Raw genomic sequence first — 19,212 nt, 5'->3', positions numbered from 1 at the left:
TATGGAGGATTAACACTTAGGGGTAATGCTTAGTGCTATGTGCCTGGATTTAACAACATTAACGGAAGCCTGCACAGTTAAATCCTTCTATATCCTGCTGAAAATGTGCCCTTCGGTGTCAACTTTGCTTGACAAGATATTTTCTGGGACTCAGAAAGGTGAAATTTCTTACAGCGGTGCAAGATTAATGGCTAGAAGAACTGCATTGTCACTGATACCACAAAGTGTTTCCAAAAAGCCAAAGGGGATTTAATCTTATAGACATTTCCTGTTAGTGAATAAAGAGATTTAGTAGCTTTTGGACATACGAGAGGAAGAAAGACACAAGCTTGTGTTAAATTTTCGTTTTACTGCTTCCCTACTTCTCCTATTTATATTACACTGTGGAACACTTGTTCCTGTATGTTGCTAAAATAAAAACTATTAAAAATGCAAGCAGAATAATAACGCACACATGTGCAAGCATCACACACAAAACTCCAACTTAAATTGATTCCTGGGTATATAGCAAATTATACAGTATATACACATTTATTACCTAATAGTTTCTAGAAGAGCAACTAAAAGTAAATTTTATAACACAGAAAAATAAATAATGCACCCTGTATTGTACTTGTCCTTGATCAAGCAACATATTTATACACTAGAGTCTATAACTTAACGCTGTGTAACAGCATTTTAAAATTACAAAAGAAGGTATCTATTAAGAAATTACCTAATCATATTGCTCTTCAATACACTTATGTAGACAAATAAGACTTGAAGTAAACTTCAGTAAATTGCAGCTTTTGTTAGCCCACAAATGGCTATAAACTTTTCCTTTCAAGTAGATTCTTGGAAGTTTTGAAAGGGGCTGCTTTAATTCAGTCTGTAAAGGTGCTATATATATAGTTATAATTTTCATTTATAAAATTTTGTAGAAGTAGTGGAAAGGATTTTCTTGTTGCAACATAAGATAATGTTTAACCTCATGTTTTTATTCCATGCAGGTTATATTTGCTTCACGAAAAATGAAGACACTGAGGAAGATAAGGAGATTTTAGCAAAACACTGATTACAAATTCTGTGGCTGAAACAAATGCTCTCCTAAGGTTTAGAAATCACTGAGTGTTCCCTCCCTCCCCCTTTTTTTTTGTTAAAATAAATCTCAGGGCTTGTTTACAAAGTGCAGAATCATTCATTTGATGAAGTGACATTGGAATGAAGTTACAATGGCACCATCCCATTTACCAGCTGCACCTTCATTTCTTGAAGGCTGTTCATGATCTTCTTCTGGTGACCGACAAGAGTCACTCCAAGCCGTCTCAAATCCCTGCATGAAGAAAGCACACATTGGATGTATGTATTGATTCAATTGGTAGCACACCTCAATATTTCACGCTGGCAAAGACACAAACATTTTGCAGAAACTAATTAGATTACAGTCCCAATTTAGATATATGGGGTCCAATTTTCAAAGGCAGTCTCCCAAATTGTACCTTGAAAATCTGTTTGCAAACATTTAACTTATAATAATAAGGGGTGCTATAATATATATTTGCCCCCTTTTTTAGGCTTCATTATTTTGGTGGCACAGAGTGGTTGAAAAACAAATTTGCACATGCTTACCAATAACATATTTAAATTAAAGGTACAATTTCATTGAACAATTTTGAAAATATGGACCTACAATAGGAACAACAATTTTTTTCTTTTTTTGCTAAAAGAAGCATAAAATATACTTTAAAAATTTTACAGTTAAGCAGCTAAAGACCAAAATCTTCAAAGGACTCAGTCAGTACAATCATTTTATACACCAGATATCTTTACGGGATAATTTTCACTACATTGCTCTTATAACACTTTCAAATTTTTATTTTTTACTTGGAACCCAAAGTACCAGAGCTTTCTTCCTTTACCAAATAATATCTAGGCTCTTCTGGCATTTAGAGCATTCTGAAGATTACACATTCTCAGAAAATCTTTTCAATCAAGATATATTTCTACTGTTTCTTTTAAACAAGCTTATTAGTCAAAAGAAAATTATAAATGTTTAGATTTCTAAACTAACAGCATATTATGGAGCTCAAAGTCAAAATCCATGGTTCTTAATTGTTATTTCATAGGATATTCAGAAATTTTATACTCCTAGAGTATATATTTGGCAAATACAATTATTCAGGTATGTTTGGCAAGTGATAACATTAATTAAAGGAAAAAATAACAAATCAAGATTTTTAAGTGACAAAACTGTTTGCCGTGTTAGATTTCTTTAGATAATTACCTTATTGAATACATTATACTCAAAGGATATTTTTGCATTCAGAGTATCTTAGAATTCTTTAGAATTGGATACAATGACATTAGAATCATTATATGTCAAATTCGATAGCTTTGGAAACATGTAAATCTCAAGAGAGTATCAGGGAATAGAAATTTTAAAAATGTGTACTTAGGTTCTACATATATTAGTATTGGAAATAATTGCTTATTTAAATAATATCTTAGGTTTCTTTTTCCTTTTATGTTTTCTTGATTTTTTAGGGGAGTTTTAGTAAATGGCAAGTAGCTAAAAAAAGAAGCAATTTATACTTAGGGTGGAAACAGTTCTTTCTTTCTTAGAATGTGAATATTAAACGTTAGAGGGTATTAAAACTACAAGACACCAGAGTACAAAATAATCTATATCTATCTGTATCTATATCTATCTATCTATCAATCGATCTATAAGGTAGTCATGGAAGATAATCATCAGCAAAAGTGAAAAGAAAACAGTAAAAATTCATTTTGAAACAAAATGACTATTGTTAGTTATGCAATAGACTATAAAATAGCTAGTTACTGACTAGCATTGGGATAAAAGAAACTTGAGCTTAATTTTTTTTTTCTCTTTTCTACTACATTAGAGTTTGTTAGCTTTGTCCCTGTTAACATTATGGGCTGGATAAATCTTTGCTGTAGGGGCTACTCTGTGCATTATAGAATATGTAACAACATCCCTGGCCTCTACCCACCAAATACCAGAAGAATGGCACCACAGTTGACCCTTTGTTGTGACAAGACAAAGTGTTTGCCATATGTCCCCTGAATAGCAAAATCTCCCCCAGTTGACAAACATTGCACTAATATAAAAATAATAGGTGAAAATTAAGATTTCTTCTTCCTATATGCTAGGAAAATACATAAGTCTGTGACATAGATTTTTGTTAATCATTCATGGATGAGGAAATGAAGGCTTAGAGAATTTAAATCACTTGGTTAGATAACACAGCTAGTGGGTAGCAGGGTTAATACTAAACCAGGAACCTGTTAACACTAAACCAGGAACCTGATGCCAAAGTCCATACTCTTTTAATTTCTCATTACTCTGAGATATGATTTTGAGCAAAGTACTTCAAATTACATACAATTATTTATTCATCTGTAAAATGAGAATTCTGTAGTGATAACATCGTATATCAAAAATTCTAAAAGAAGGAAGATATTTAATGGTGGAAACTGAACACATACTTCTTTGACACTATGGTAACCCAATCTATACTTCATAGCAATTTCAGTTATGAGCTAATTAATATTCTCATGTTTCTACAATTTATGAATCATGAAGAACTGCATAGATGTGGGTATTTATGTGTGTTCACTAGCATACTTTGGACCTAAGTCAGGTGATAGGGACTAAAATTTCTTAACCTGAAAATAATCATTCTCTGCTAGAGAATTTAAATAATTAGTAATTAAAATGAAGTTTTAAAACATATGTTTTATCATATGCTTTATAAACCCAGAATCCAGGTTCGAAAGTCCTAATGTTATATATATGTACTTAAATTGCACAAATCTAAAATTTTTAATGACATCTATGTCATGTTAAAGAACAGATGTTTTGAGGAGTTGTATTTGATTAGTAAATGCAGTTAGAGAGCTTGGGTTTACAGGCAAATAAAATCTTTCTTTCTTCCAAACATTCCGTATATCTAGATTTTAAGTTAAATTTGTTTAAATTTTCCCAAATAAAAGATTTTATTTCAAGGTCAACTTATGATCTGATTATCCCCTAAGATGCACATGGAAGGTCAGACTATGAAAATTCTCTCTCCCTCCATCCCACCTCCTCCCCATCCCTCTTTCCATGGAAGAAACGTAGTTATGAAAACACAGCATCACATTTTATATATTGCCATAAATTATGCGTGTTTTTAATGGAATGCTGATGTTTTTAAAATCTGACTTGTCGGGGCGCCTGGGTGGCTCAGTGGTTAAACGTCTGCCTTCGGCTCGGGTCATGATCCCAGGGTCCTGGGATCGAGCCCTGCATCAGGCTCCCTGCTCAGCGGGAAGACTGCTTCTCTCTCTCCCACTCCCCCTGCTTATGTTCCTGCTCTCGCGCTCTCTCTCTCTGTCAAATAAATAAATAAAATCTTTAAAAAAAATAAAAAAATAAAATCTGACTTATTTCAAAAGCTGTCAAATTAATGTGCAGAGATTGAGAAAATAGCATAATTATAATGCATGCAATGTACATATATCTTTATGCAATGTGATTTTCAGTGAAAACGTTGGGGAGAAATAAGATCATTTCTGCAAGTTAAAATTGTTCTCAGCAGCAAAGAAGTTTCCTAAAAAATCTTGTTTAATATTTTTCTAATTATATTACAAATGACAATTAGAATAGTATCAGCAAAACATTTCTAGGAAAGGTTAAATAATTTTATTCCAATATTGATAAATGAATTAAAGTATTTTAAGTAGTTTGTCTTCTACTTTCATGATTTCTAAGAATTGCTCTTTAAAGTATATTAAATTGTCAAGTTAGCAGTAACAAAGTGAGAGAAATTTGATAAAAATTAAAGTATTTTATATTTAATGATGAAGTTACTGCTCTACTTACAAAAATTTTTTCAGAATGATGCAAAATATGCTGTTTACTCTTTTCATTTTTCTATATAGGAAATTTTATAGCTAGGTAAAATTTTAAATGTATCCCCTTTATAAATATTATACTTAATGTATCATGACCATGTGTAATCTTAAGTAATACCCAAAGCCAATTCTAATGATGATGAACTATATTTCAACAGAGGCTTATGAATTTAAACATGATAAGAATAGTATTGTTACATAAAAATAACTTGGCTTTTGTCAACAAAGCATGATTAGTTTTAGAAAAGCTGCGAATATAATGAATTGTCATTGATGTAATTACATTTCAGCATATTTTCAAATGTTACTCCATAACGTTAAACAATGGAAAACAGTGATATTATGATACTAAAATGGCAGAATGAAAAATAGGGAATAACAAGAGGTGTCTAGTTGATGTTGGAGCAATTCTTGATTATTCAGGATTTAGCTCATCCATTTGTGGATGAGTCATTCCCTCACTTCTTCTCCCTTCTGCTTTACACACTTTTTAGCCATATCACTGGTATTTACTCTACCAACACTGGCTGGATAGGAGAAGGGAGAAGAGAGATTAATAAGTATTCATTAAATTTCAATGTTTATTCCTTTTGTCATAATTTGATCATGCATTTGTAGGTTTGAAATTTTGGGGTTCCTTTAGAAGAATCCTGACAATCATTTATAGATCTACTGCACAAGATAAATATATCTACATTTGGCAAAGATTAACCATGACTGGTCATGGTTTTCAGTGAGTGAGACACTGTGAGACTATGAACTAGACTAGAAACGTTAGCTTAATTATGTAGAATGCAGATGAGAGTAAGTACTCCTGTGTGTATTTTAGGTATATAGTAAATTATGCATAATGTCTCTATTGATACGTTAAGAAATCTACTTGAATTAGTGTGCATACATTTTAGCCCTAGATTTGTAAAACTTCCATTTTAGTAGTTAAAGACCCCGTTTTAATAAATAATACTAACATAAATCTCTTCAGCTTACACACAATTGGCAATATTTAAATTCATTGGATTTCACTCGTCTTCTGAATAATCAAAAGTTGACAGTACTTATCTAACAATAAGTTTAAAAAGCAGCTGTAATACTGTCCTTAATACAGATCTTTGGATTCAATTTGCAACTCACTGCAAGCTTACAATTCCCCCTGTCAACCACAATTCACTGCATTTACACACCAGAGTACAGATTACTGCCACAATTGTTCTGTGTATTGTACACAGAATAGCAAGGTTTAGGCACAGAGAATGGCAGACAGAAACACTTAAGTTTGAGAAACATATTGCTGAACATATTTTAACTCTTAGATTAAGTTTTTCATTTCCTTTCCACATTAAGCCATATATATATGCGCTGGCAAAAAAAAAAAAAAAAAAGGAGAGAGAAAGAAAGAACAAAAGAAAAGGAAGAAAGAAAGGAGGAAAGAAAGAGAACATCACAAGCAAAATTAAACCTATATGAAGGAAAACTTTTATCAAAGTATGCAGTTCTGAAAAATCGTAATATATTTTATTCCTTTTTCTAAGCCCACTATGAGAACAAATTTGAAGGCATAAATTCTAACATAATATTCTAGTTTAAATAAATGGTAATTTGATCTCTTGCCTTTTAGTAATTGAGCCTATCTTTTTCCCCCACCTAAGCATTTATCACAGGTATATTTCCAGTTCTCAGTTTCTATTATGTCTTGGCAATAACACTGATAATAATACTTTATTATTTTATTATAGCACTATGCAGCCTCCATAAAATTAGTATTTAGATATTGGGTAAAGACCATGTGTAAAAAATCATTATCTAAATGTTTGAGAGCTTGTCTTTGTCTTTGCTCATATACCAGCTCCTTTGCCATGTGTCTAATAATTTTTTTGGTGAAAGGCAAGGAAAATGCACAGATAACCTTTTCCTTATATTCCTGACCAAACAAGTAACTGATTATTCACTGTTCTCTGAGTTATTTAAATGATATTTTGATAAATAGCTTCTTATAAAATCGGAAAGATGTGGTAAAAAGCACAATAAACAAGAGGACATGTATTTAAAGGTGCTGGAAATCAACTTCACTGGATTTGAGGTTTGCTGGCTCAGTTCCTAGTAAGGAATGGGTAATTATCTGCCCAGAAATCTGAAGCAACTGACGCATGGAGACCAACATCTCTGAACAGGAAGATGTTAACGAGTCTCCTAATTTCACTTTACTCTTCTGGTTAAGGTAAATAAATCAAAAGACAAAGTATCTGAAAGGAGGCAATATGGCCAGAGGCAACACGATACCAAAGTAATAGAGACAAAGAGAAAAAGCTGAACCAAGTAGAGAAAAACTGATCAGACAAAAACTAGAGAATAGAAATGGGGTGGAGAACCATAATTAGAAGATAGTAGAAGGCTATTAAGTCTTGAAAGAAAATATACAAAACAAAGAGTTTGGGAAGAGAGGAGTCGACAAGTAAGTCAAGAAAAAATAATTAAAAGCAATAAAAATGAAACGCTAAAATATAACATTAAAATATTCAACATTTGGGGCCCCAAATAGATAAAGTAAAAGAGAGGTAGTAATGCAAAAACCATTATTTGTGATTAAAATTATTCTGTGAAGGAAGAAGCAAAAAGATAGTGGATGTAAATATATATATATGTGCTATTTTAATAAAAAAAGAGACATCACTTAATGCAAATAATTTTATTATATATTTACAAGTAATCTGACATTGGGTAGAAGAAATACCTACAGTACCATTTTAATATAAAATGACAAATGACTTTAATAAATTAAAATGACCATTGTTACTGAAAAATTAAATAGCAGTCATGTAAAAATAGTTTTAAATCATCAGCAAAATTTTCTGTTTACTATTTTAAATATAGCACAGATGAGTTCTTTGAGCATCCAAAGAAATAATGGGCAAAGCATATGTGTCATCAAATAGATACAATTTGGAGGTGATGGTGAGGATGAGATTCAGCAAATTGAGAGAGCATGCTGAGTAGTGAGTTTAGGTCCAATAGTTACAGATATGAGGAAGAGAAAGCCTGAGAATGTGACATTATCAGGTGACAAATGATGGTACCCTGTTACCATTTGTGTGGAGGGGCAGTGAATTCAATGAAGCAAAGAATGTCAGCCTAGAAATGGTGAAAGACAACGGTTCAATGTTCATATTATGAGAAGTAATGGAATAAGGACTGTGGTTTAGAGCTTTAGAATGTTCTACCATGTTCTAATCCTTACAATATTTTAACCTTTGAATTTATAGGTGATTTAAAGTAAGTTATTATTATATTCACAGGTTAAAACATCATTCATGTTCATGTAAGCTAGATGGAACTGCCGTAACAACAGTTAATTTTCACAAATAACAAATATTAGGCTAAAATAATTACACATACAGAGTATATAATAAAATACAAACAACTTACAACCTTAAAGAATTTAATATTTAACTCTAGTGGTTTTTATTTAATAAGATTTGATAAATGTTATCTTAAACGTGCAAACAGAAAAGGGCACAATTGGTTTCACTGAGATTGTACCAAATAACAAATCAGAGGCAGAATCTAATATATCCTTGTATTGCAAGAATAAAAGGTGCACCAGTTAGAGGTTAAATGAGATTCCTGCCTGGGAAGTTTGTTTAAGCTGTTGCCACCTGGGTATTCATTACAGCCAAAATTTAAGAATGTGTTTTGTCGTTACGTAGGACTAGCCACACCAATTGTGCTTACAGTTTGTTTTGTAATTACATTCATATAATATAAGTACCAGTATCAAAACTTTGTCAAGAAAACATCTTTTCCACAAAACAAAATGCCAGTGTTTTAGCAAGGAGCTGTTATCCCAATTATTCCAATATTCAAATGCTATTTGTCTGAAGCAAAGAAGCAACGATACTGGCCACAGAAGAATTACCATGCAGTTGTTAACAGTACAGGCTAAAAAAGAAGAGGCTTCTTTGAAAGCTGTCACACATGGACAAAGGTTAACTGATTGCCTTTGACCTCATCCAGATTGGATTCCGAACAATTTTTCTCGCCCCAGCAATTATGTAAAAATTATCAGAAAAATTACTCACTCCAAGGTCACCTGAGCCACAGCGTCCATTGAACTGTATCCATTTTCCATGAAAATCTCTGTATACCGGCCCATTTTGATTGCTTCTAGCCATTCACCTACTGATCTGTAGGCCCCAGATCCCAGTGGGCCATGTTCTGCCAACAAATTAGATACCCTAAAACACAGAGAATAGCAATATTAAGAGTCACACTTTAACTCTTTTATAACAAATTGTAATGTTAGCACACAATCAATGGATTTTCAGGTTTATATTTATAGGGGAAATATATGCTAATACTAACATGGAAGAAAGTTATTCAAAATATAGAACACAAAATTCAGATTTTTTTTCTACCCATAGTCAATGAAAACTTATAATGGCTTAATAAGTAAGTGTTCTGTGATATGAAACATTAGCTAAAAATTCCATGTGGTGATTTAGATGAATTTACTTCCTATTATTGTTTTTTGTTTGTAAAAATAATATAGAAAATGCTACCAAAATTAGATACGAAGACCAATTTGTGCAAAGCCAGTTCCTCCTAGACTTTGCTAGAGAAACTCAAGTGCATTTAAGCTGATTTCCCAGGAAGTTCACAAGTTATTTATCCTTTATTTTATGCTCTTACATAAGCGTACTTGTTAATTTACCCCAGGAGTAATAGAACTTGGAAAACAAAATGTCACCCCAAATACATGAGAAAACAGAACAGGATCAATCAACCCATGAGATGCCCTTAACTGTACTAAACTCATAGGTTTGGCCAATAATAATAATGATATGATGATGAGAACTATTTCTGGAAATGTATCCTAAGGAAATAATGAGGAAAATGACAAAGCGTACTTGTAAAATTTTTTGTAAGTGGGAATAAACATTAAATCAATTTAAATGTCCATCAGTGGGGGTTTGCCTAAGTAAATTTCAACCATAAGATATAGGACAAATACCTTTCTACTCATGGTCTCTGCACTTTCTCACACTCCATTTACACTTCAACCTACTCCAGTGTATTTTCTTCCAAACCAATTGCATAAAAATAACTCTCATTGAGGTGAGCAATGATTTCTATTTTGCCAAAATCGGTAAACATTTCCAATCTTTAAAATGATTGACTTCTCAGAAATTTTCAACATCCACCACTACCACTTCCCTTTTGGAATCCTACCTTGTCTCAACCTTTTTTGAATAATTCTCTCTTTTCCTTGGCTACCATGATATTGAATATACCTTGACTTCTCTTCAATCTCCTTTTGCCTGCTACTCCTTCTCCTGACTTTAAAATTCGGAGGGACCTAGGACTTGGCCCTATATCTTCTCTGCTAAGGATAGAATTCCACTATAGGCAATTTTACCCACTTTTATGCTCCAGGTAGCATCTATTTTTCTCCAATTTTTACCTCCAGCCTAGGTTTATCATATATTCATACAGCTACTTCACATCTCCATATTTCTCATAGGAATATCACCTCAACACGTCTGAAACCACACTTCTCATCTTTTTCACATCCAATTCCTCCTGAAGTCCTCCCTACTTTAGGATATGATCCAACAGTTCACTCCTTCCTTGTCCTCAATCCACTCACAATCTATCATTGTGTGTACTATCCATTTTACCTCCAATATATTGCACATCTGACCATTCTTCTCTATCTCATTTGTTGCCACTTTAGTGCAAGACATCATCATGTCTTACCTACACAATTAGTCTAGCCTCTGAGTTATCCTCCTAAATTCTATTCTTACTCTCTACTGCAAAACCAAAGTTGTTTTTTAATGTTTTTATTTTGTTCAATATCTCTCTCCTCCAGTAGTGTGTTGCTTAAAGCTATACAATCAGCACCTAGCCCATAGCATGACACAACGTGGACACATGACTATCTGGATGAATAAATGGGTTTCTTGTAATTTGTAGCCTTTAAGCAGTGGGAGTCAAAGATTTGAGGAAGATAGAAATATAGGAAGAAATATTTGGAGAGTAGCATCTTGAAGTTGAAATTATGGAAGAGTTGCCAATTTTGGTAATAGCAAATTCTAGAACATGACTATGAGAAGCAGAGTTCAAGGTTGGACAGTGACCAAAATCATTGAAGAAAAATATTTCAATGTATTGAGAGATATTCAAACATCATCTGCATGGTTACTGAAACCACCAAGTTTTGTGACATGGGTGGGAATAAAGGAAAAGACAATGATCAGGGACTAACACCTTTTGGAATTAAGATTTGTAGATGCCTGAAAAAAGATGGCTAGTGAGTGGTACAGTCCTAAGCCAAATCTGTTTAAATGAAACCTAGCTAGCTCATTCTATATATTGCACACAAAAAAATATGAAATTATTTGGAGATTCTTAAACTGCTCTGAATCTATAATGATAGCAATATAAACTAATGCAATTTAGAACATCAAATGTCTTTTTATGATTTCCTTTCTTTATGTCCATTTGTGAAAACTTAACATAATTCAAACAAGTAGATGAAAGAAATGCTTAATATTTTACATGACAATAAATAATTTAAAAGTAGATATTTCAGGAACAACATAAGGACTAATCGCTAAGAAGATAAATTCTCCAGTTGCTACTACAGAAAGTTAATGATGCTTGAACAGCAGTCGAAGATTCATTCCTCATTTGTATTTAAAAATGACTTTTTGCCTAGTAAACAAATGTTATGTCAGAATCATAGGACTTATGTAACTTTATCAACAAATTATTTCTCATTTAGTTCACACTAATAGGCAGCCAATTTGGTTACACTTCTTGTAAAAATAAAAAACTGCCTCAAATATAGTGAAAATAACAATCTGGCAATATTTTTAAAGTACAGAATCAAACTGCTTTTTTTTCTGAGAGGATAATTCTGTAATTAATCAGGTTAAAGAGAAAAGCATGTTTTACAAATATGCAGAATTATTTAAATGTATTCATGTACATTCAGAAAATGTTTTAAAATGCTCATTTGTTCATACAAATTTTTTCCACAAATTACTCATTTATCAGCTTTAAGTCTTGTTCCAACTTCACAGTAGGGGGATGATTAGCCCAATATCTCTGTACAACCAGATAAGAGCAAAGAATCTCTAAAGGAGTTGTCACTGTTCATAAAATATGACAGATGCTAAAATCTGTTATAAAGAAATCAAAGAGTAATTATTGTTAGATATATCTGGTTTACAATATAATAGTGCTTATTTGGCTTTTCCATATGATCTTACAGTCTTATTTTTTCCCATGCACACCTATGTGAGATCCAAAACACATCAAAATACATACATTTGAGTTTTTTAAAAATATTTTTTTGAAGATTTATTTCTTTATTTGAGAGAGAGGGAGAGCACAAGTGGGAGAGGCAGAAGGAGAGGGAGAGGGAGAGAAAATCCCAAGCAGACCCCTGATCAACAGGGAGCCTGACATAGGGCTTTATCTCACAGCCCTGAGATCACTCACTACCTGAGCCCGTCTGATGCTTAGCCAACTGTGCCACCCCAGGGCCCCTCATTTACTTTTTTTATGTTACCTAAACTTGGCTACAGTAAACATTTTACTGAAACTGGCATTTACAGTCAGATTAGGCATTGATGCTTTTAATTATTTAAATTATTTAATAATAATATTTTATTGCAAGAGAGTAACATTATACAAAAACTGTATTTAAATAAATTAGTGTCATATAGATCCATAGATTAGAGTGTATAAAAATGATTTTATTGGTTTAATGTTGATGGTATCAATGTGAATTAACTACATTAGGAAAATCTCTCAAGTCTGGCTTCATACCTGCTCGATGCATTAACCAGCGTCTTCAAGCTACTTGGGTTACGTATCAGCTTATCCAACATGTTGACGATCTCATCAAATTTGGGCCTGCTATTTCGGTCCTTCTGCCAGCAATCCAGCATTAACTGATAGAGAGCAGCAGGACAGTCCATGGGGCTTGGCAGACGGTAGCCTTCCTCTACTGCTTTAATCACCTGTGTAAAACAAAACAGAGCCATACTCAACACCACAGATTTAGTACGGAGTAGCCTGAGAAATTTCCTACTATCCAACGTTCATCCTTTCTTAGTCTTACTCTTGCAGTAATAACCAGCATCACTATCTTTAAAATCTCTGATTACTTCCATTTGCTGCAAAACAACATAAAAAAGTAAATACGTTATCACAATGTAAAATGATAGGTTTTCTTCACATACCATGAAGAAAATAAATGGTAATCATTTTTACATAAAATCTTGATGAAGGGTGATTTGTAAAATTAATTGACATAAGAATAATGTTCATCTTTTATTTATCCTTGCATTCTGGAATCAAATAGGGATTACATTTTTTAGTGATTTCTCTGAAAAGTTAATGTCTTTTTAATGAAAAATTATGGGCAGACACACATCTTCTAAAGTAATAGAACTGCAATTTTACTTCAAAAGAGACTTTTGGATGGTAAATGATGGATAAGTCAAAGGCTAAATTAGCATAACTGTCTCGTGTATCATTTAATAATGTCAAAGTCTGGCTGTTTATTATCATCTACTGATTTCTGTCAGGAATTTGGAATGACTGCCTAAGTAGCACAGGCATTATAGACATCATTGATTTTAAATAAAACCACACATATGAGTATTGGTCTAATTGTAAAATTGTTCTATCAAAAACATTCATAATGTTGCTGCTGTCATCAAAATGTCTAACTACAGAAGAAATTCATTTATGCTTCTGAACATTATGCTACAGGTTTCATTCTAGAAAATTTAAATATTTAAGTGATACTAAAACCAATAATAATAAACATATTTCTCAAAATCCTATTGTGTATATTTCCTTAACTAGTAAAGCTAATTACATTTTTTGACAAAGACTTTAGATTTGATTTGACAAATGGAAAAATATAAATATAGTTATTAGAATAGGAAATTTACAAAAACAATTTTGAAAGATTGGAAAGAAACCAGTCTCTCAATGATGAAGGAAATGTCATCTGAAGAAAAGCAGTGGCACATGGAAAGAAGATGAAATGGCAGATTTAGGGGACATTTATGATATAGGGGTAGAGGGGAGAGGAGGGAATGTATCTGAGATAAAGCAAGTTCAGACTTCTCATACCGGATAGCTGTTGCTCTTTACTTTAGGCTAACACATTTATAGGGGTAAAGAATGTTGACAAGTATAATTTGGGGCTTGTTTTGTTTGGGGTGAGTGGGGAACACCCAGATGGCAATTTGTAGGAATCTGGCTAGGGTGCCGGGCATATTTGAGATGATAATGTAAATGTGAGAATCATCAGCACTTGGACACAATTTGAAGTCAGATGTGGTATATATCTCCCTGGGAAGGGCATAAAATAAAACTTCCTGAGAAGTACAAATAGTTAAGTTCAGGCAGAGAAATAAAAAGTACTCCAGGACTCCAAAAATAAATGGTCAGATAAATAACTGGACAACAATGAGCGAAATTCCTGAGAGTCATCTACCATCCTAGTTAACTCAAACAATATAAAAAAATTAAAAGGTAAACCATGTTAGAAACTATGACAAAAACTATAATGTATGACTGTCCGACCTAATATGTTAAAAAGTTCATAAATATTGAAAAATACAATGATAAAACAACAGATTCATGAGAAATAGATACTAACCAAAACTTCCCAAAAGAAAAAAAAAGGCTAAATAAATTTTGAGAAAACATTTATTCTCATTGGTAATCAAATACAAGAACAAAAATAAAAAGTACTATTTGAACTTACATATTGATGGACATATAATAATGATTATAATGATTTATTATAAATCATTATAATCATTATAAAGGGTATTTATTAATTTACTTATAAGACTTCTCATTGCTGATGTCAGTGGCTATTATCTTTAATAACATATATGTACCAAAATAAAATGTCCTAATATAGTTTAAGTCATGAAATATTTCACTATGCAGTGAGAACAGAGATTTTTACCTACTTTAAACTTGATTTATTTCATATTGATTTATTTCATAATGATTTATTTCATAATGAATTTTTTCCCAAAGCTACTACCATTCGGCTCTATTTTTTATTTAGCACCTATGTTTTTTTTAAATATTGTCTTTCCTCCACTGAGCAGCTAGCCTTCATATGCAACTATGAAATGAATAAATTAAACCAAGTCATTAATTTTACAGGAATTTCATAAGTTATTTGATTTGAGACATTATTTCCAGAATATATTAATCAGTTTTATTTTCAGATAAATTTATATATAGAAATATAATACCATGTCTCTAAGTTAACTTAAGTACATGGCCCAGGAAATTAGGTAATTGAATTTAATTCTAAATTCATCTTTAGAATTTATCTTCCAAGTATATTTAAACTATAACTTTAGATTTTATATTTAGACACATTGAATTTTTTTTTTCATTTTTAACTACCGTTTCCTTCATAGTTTGGGAGAGAAATGAATGGCATTCATACTCTGGTAGTTTGTGAAATGCTTGAAATCTATCAAAGTACAATTTAGGCTATTCATTTTATCATACAGTTTATAATGTATAACCAAATGAATCATAATCTCAATTGACTTTCTTATTACTACTATGTTTGTTAATGTGGATGGTTGAGATAGACAAAGGAAAAAAAAGAGAAAAAAGAAAAAGACAACCAGAAGTCTTACAGACAATCTGGCACGAGTTCATATGTGCTACATTTGAAGTATTATTTTTTTTTAATATTTTATTTATTTGTCAGACAGAGAGAGAGAGAGAGAGAGAGAGAACACAAGCAGGGGGAGCAGCAGGCAGAAGGAGAAGCAGGCTTCCCCCTGAGCAGGGGGCCCGACGCAGGGCTCGATCCCAGGACCCTGGGATCATGACCTGAGCCAAAGGCAGACCCTTAACAGACTGAGCTACCCAGGCGTCCCTAGATCTGAATATTATTTTAAACTATGCATTTTCTTGGCACTGACATGTAAATAGCAGTCTGAACACAATTTTAAGAATGCTCCTTCTCTTAATACATAAAACTTCAATACTGAGTACCCAATTATGGCACTATTCGCTTGCGGAGAGTTGACTCTACTGGGCCCGTTTTTTCATGTCAGGGTCAGTGGTTTCATCCTTTCAGATATATATACTCATTCTGAGTACATTTTCCTTTTCTGCTCACAGAGCCTCAGCCAGCATTACAAGCTTTACAATGCTTGATCCACAAACACTGAATCCCACACAGCATATCACTCAATGAGGGCATGGTCTTCCAAGTGAAGAATGTGTGGTAGTATCACATACTCAGTGATGTAAATATTTAACAACTGGCTCTCCTTGGGGGGTGAGGGGGACAACATTTGTATAATTTTCTTGTTTATGTGGTATAAACATCATACCTTAATTAATATAACGTGCTGTGTGTTATCATAAAATATTCTTTTACCATGAAATAGTCCAGCGATAAAAGATATATATAGATATCTTTTTTGTCCCATCAGAAATTACAACAAAGAATAGAAAGAGGATGAGAAGCACACCCAGTACAAAGTAGGTTGACATCCTTTTGGGTCAAAAGTTCTTGCTGCCTTAGAGTAAGATCTAGGCCAACAGAAATAGTAATAGAAAACTGACTGTAAAAAAAAAAAAAGAACAAAAATAATTGTAACATGAGAAGATTGAGAAAGAATAAATGAGTTTTTAAAACATTTTGTAATCTACGTGCTTAGTATATTCTATGTATTCATACATTTCCCAATAAATACAAGAGAAAGACACTGTCACTAAATATAAAAATGCAATGCAACTGAATCTCTTCTTATTTTGGTTTTGATTTTAAGTTCAGAAAAATGTTGACATTTAAAATGTTTGCTATCAAATAAAGAAGCTTCTACTGACTTCAGGATATTATCTTAGCTTCCTAGGCTTGAATCGGAGTTTATGGTCTGGTATTAAAATTATCTTAGCCATTCTAGATTATTTTTATTATGCGTTGTTATTTTTTTTCTCTGTGATGACAGAAGCAATCCTAAATCAAAAGAAACCGACTGCAGCATTCTGTCCCCTTGACATAGTGGAAGGTGTCCTCTGAGAGGTTTAGAATATTCTGCATGCTTGGTAATGTCATATTTTCATGTTGCAAAGCCTTTTTAGAATTAGATAGTATCTGCAATGTAGAGATTATGGGATATATCATTCAAAACACCAAATCAGTATTTCCATTTTGCTCTCTGAGAATTTGTTTCCAAAGAAATATTCAGTGATCATGATTTTCAAATACAGTAGATCTGTCATGTTTCTTGAATACAAATTGGGATAGCAATTGAAGATATCAAACTTAGTGCTATATATAGTAGAAACTAAATCCCACTAAAGATTGTGAACTTGTTGAGAAAATATATAGCTTTTGTTGTACATCTTATTAAAATCAGACATTTTAGGAAGATCTGCAATTGTATAATCATTTCCTGTAAACCTTATTTAGATTCTTGGAAAACCCAGCCAGAGCCAAAATACTAGTTTTTATTGTTACAATTTCCTGAGAATGTATATCAGCACTCCCTTTTATTTTTTTAAATAGTTTGAAATAAAGTTATCTGATGGAATATCAAGACTCTCAAATGGTTGAAGTCAGAAACATATATTTGTCCCAAATCCTTTGTACCTTCTTGTTTCTATGTCCTTCTTCATGTAACTTTATATTGCCCATTCACAATGGGCCATGTGATTGGATCAATCTCCTGATTATGGGATTGGCTAATGTGATTTTAGAGGATATGTTACCGAATGAGGTACAATTGGTATCATTCTGGCCCTTCAGTCACTTGACAGATGAGTTCACATCTAGGCTAGTCTGCAGGTCTCCAGAGGATCATGAAGGCCACATGGATTAGAGTCAGTGTGTGCCCGTATAGACCAGCCAACCCCAGTAACATGAGCACGCCCAGTCAAGATCAACAGAAACACTCATGAGCATTCACCTAACATCATGTTCTACTGTGGTCTATAATTTTATTTGAGACAGATGGAACTATATCAGGTACAATTGCCAATAATGTAGACGACGATGCTACACATATCAGACACATAGTTGGGAAGGACTAATAATTCTGAGTGACAGAATAAGAAGTCAAAATATTGTAAGTTTGAGAAGAAGTTAACTAGGCAAATAAGGGACAAAGATTTTCCTTGAGTGAAGAAACTAGCCTTGCTGGCGTGGCAGAATAAAATACTTCCACAAAAATTAAAGGATAGAATGGCATTAACATAAGCCTTGAGAAAAGTTAGAAGCCAAACTCTGAAGTACACTGTAGTTCAAGGTAGTATTTGGCATCTATCTGGAGAATAGTAAGTAGCAAATAGGTGTGGTCTTCCTTTAGACTATAAAAATCCAGAGTAATCATATATTGAGTTGGATATTTTCTATTCATTCAAAAGGCTGATCTAGGATCTTTGGTTGAAAATGAGAGGGAAGAAGTAGACATTGATTCAATCAGAGACTGTGGTAGTTTGGTACACAAATTCTAGAGAAGCCTGCTGAAATATCTGGTATAACCTTTATTATTTTTTGTGACCTTAAGTCACTTAATCTCTCTAAACTCCGTTTCTTAACTGCAAAACAGGAATAATAACAGCTTCTTTCTGATGAGTTGTCAAATATATAACAAGAGTTCAGTGATACTTTTTTTTTTTTTTTTACCATAGCCCTAGCCCTAAAACCATAAAGTTGAAGAGAATAGATACTATGTTTTCCCAAATAGGGAGAAATATAAGTCAGCACTCCCTCCCAAAGCCAAGTGACTGGGACACAAAGAAAACCAATTGTAGCAATTTGCAATTTGAGGTAACTACAAAAGGGGGCGGTTGGCTGCCTTGCCATAGGCTTGTTGAGAAGTGGGAATGCATTAAGCCAAATTTACTGTTGCTATCAGAGAAGAACGCTGTGAAATAACTCTGGGAAAAGCTGAAGTGTGATCCTGGTTTCTCACCCAGAGAAATTTGAAGAAGGCAGGCTGACGGAGCAGTCTGCAATAATAGTCTAAAAGAAGGAAAAACAGCAGGGGCGCCCGAGCGGCTCAGTCGTTAAGCCTCTGCCTTTGGCTCAGGTCATGATCCCAGGATTGTGGGATCGAGCCCCGCATCGGGCTCCCTTCTCAGCAGGAAGCCTGCTTCACCCTCTCCCACTCCCCCTGCTTGCGTTCCTGCTTTCACTGTGTCTATCTCTGTCAAATAAATAAATTAATAAAGATCTTTAAAAAAAAAAAAAAGAACAACAGCAGGTGAAATACACACGTGTACTATAGG

General features: G+C 33.1%; 1 protein-coding gene across 8 annotated transcripts in view; it reads right to left on the bottom strand.

The window, feature by feature from the left end:
• Nucleotides 1-1,206: 1,206 nt before the first annotated feature.
• The window catches only part of EPHA5 (EPH receptor A5), a 343,376-nt gene continuing 325,370 nt past the window's right edge, over nucleotides 1,207-19,212 (bottom strand). For all 8 annotated transcript variants that reach the window (XM_028100661.1, XM_028100664.1, XM_028100663.1 and 5 more), the window contains 3 exons: nucleotides 12,733-12,926; nucleotides 8,973-9,128; nucleotides 1,207-1,312 (listed from right to left, as the gene is read on the bottom strand). In XM_028100661.1, the coding sequence (XP_027956462.1) occupies nucleotides 1,207-1,312; nucleotides 8,973-9,128; nucleotides 12,733-12,926 (456 nt within the window). The remainder of the gene's footprint in view (nucleotides 1,313-8,972; nucleotides 9,129-12,732; nucleotides 12,927-19,212) is intronic.

This window comes from Eumetopias jubatus, unplaced genomic scaffold, assembly GCF_037043125.1.
Source record: "Eumetopias jubatus isolate StellerSeaLion01/CBP00866 unplaced genomic scaffold, mEumJub1_p1.0 scaffold_2, whole genome shotgun sequence".
NCBI classification, from domain to species: domain Eukaryota; kingdom Metazoa; phylum Chordata; class Mammalia; order Carnivora; family Otariidae; genus Eumetopias; species Eumetopias jubatus.
The sequence above is the reverse complement of the archived record's forward strand: the minus strand, read 5'-3'. Positions and strand labels throughout refer to the sequence as shown.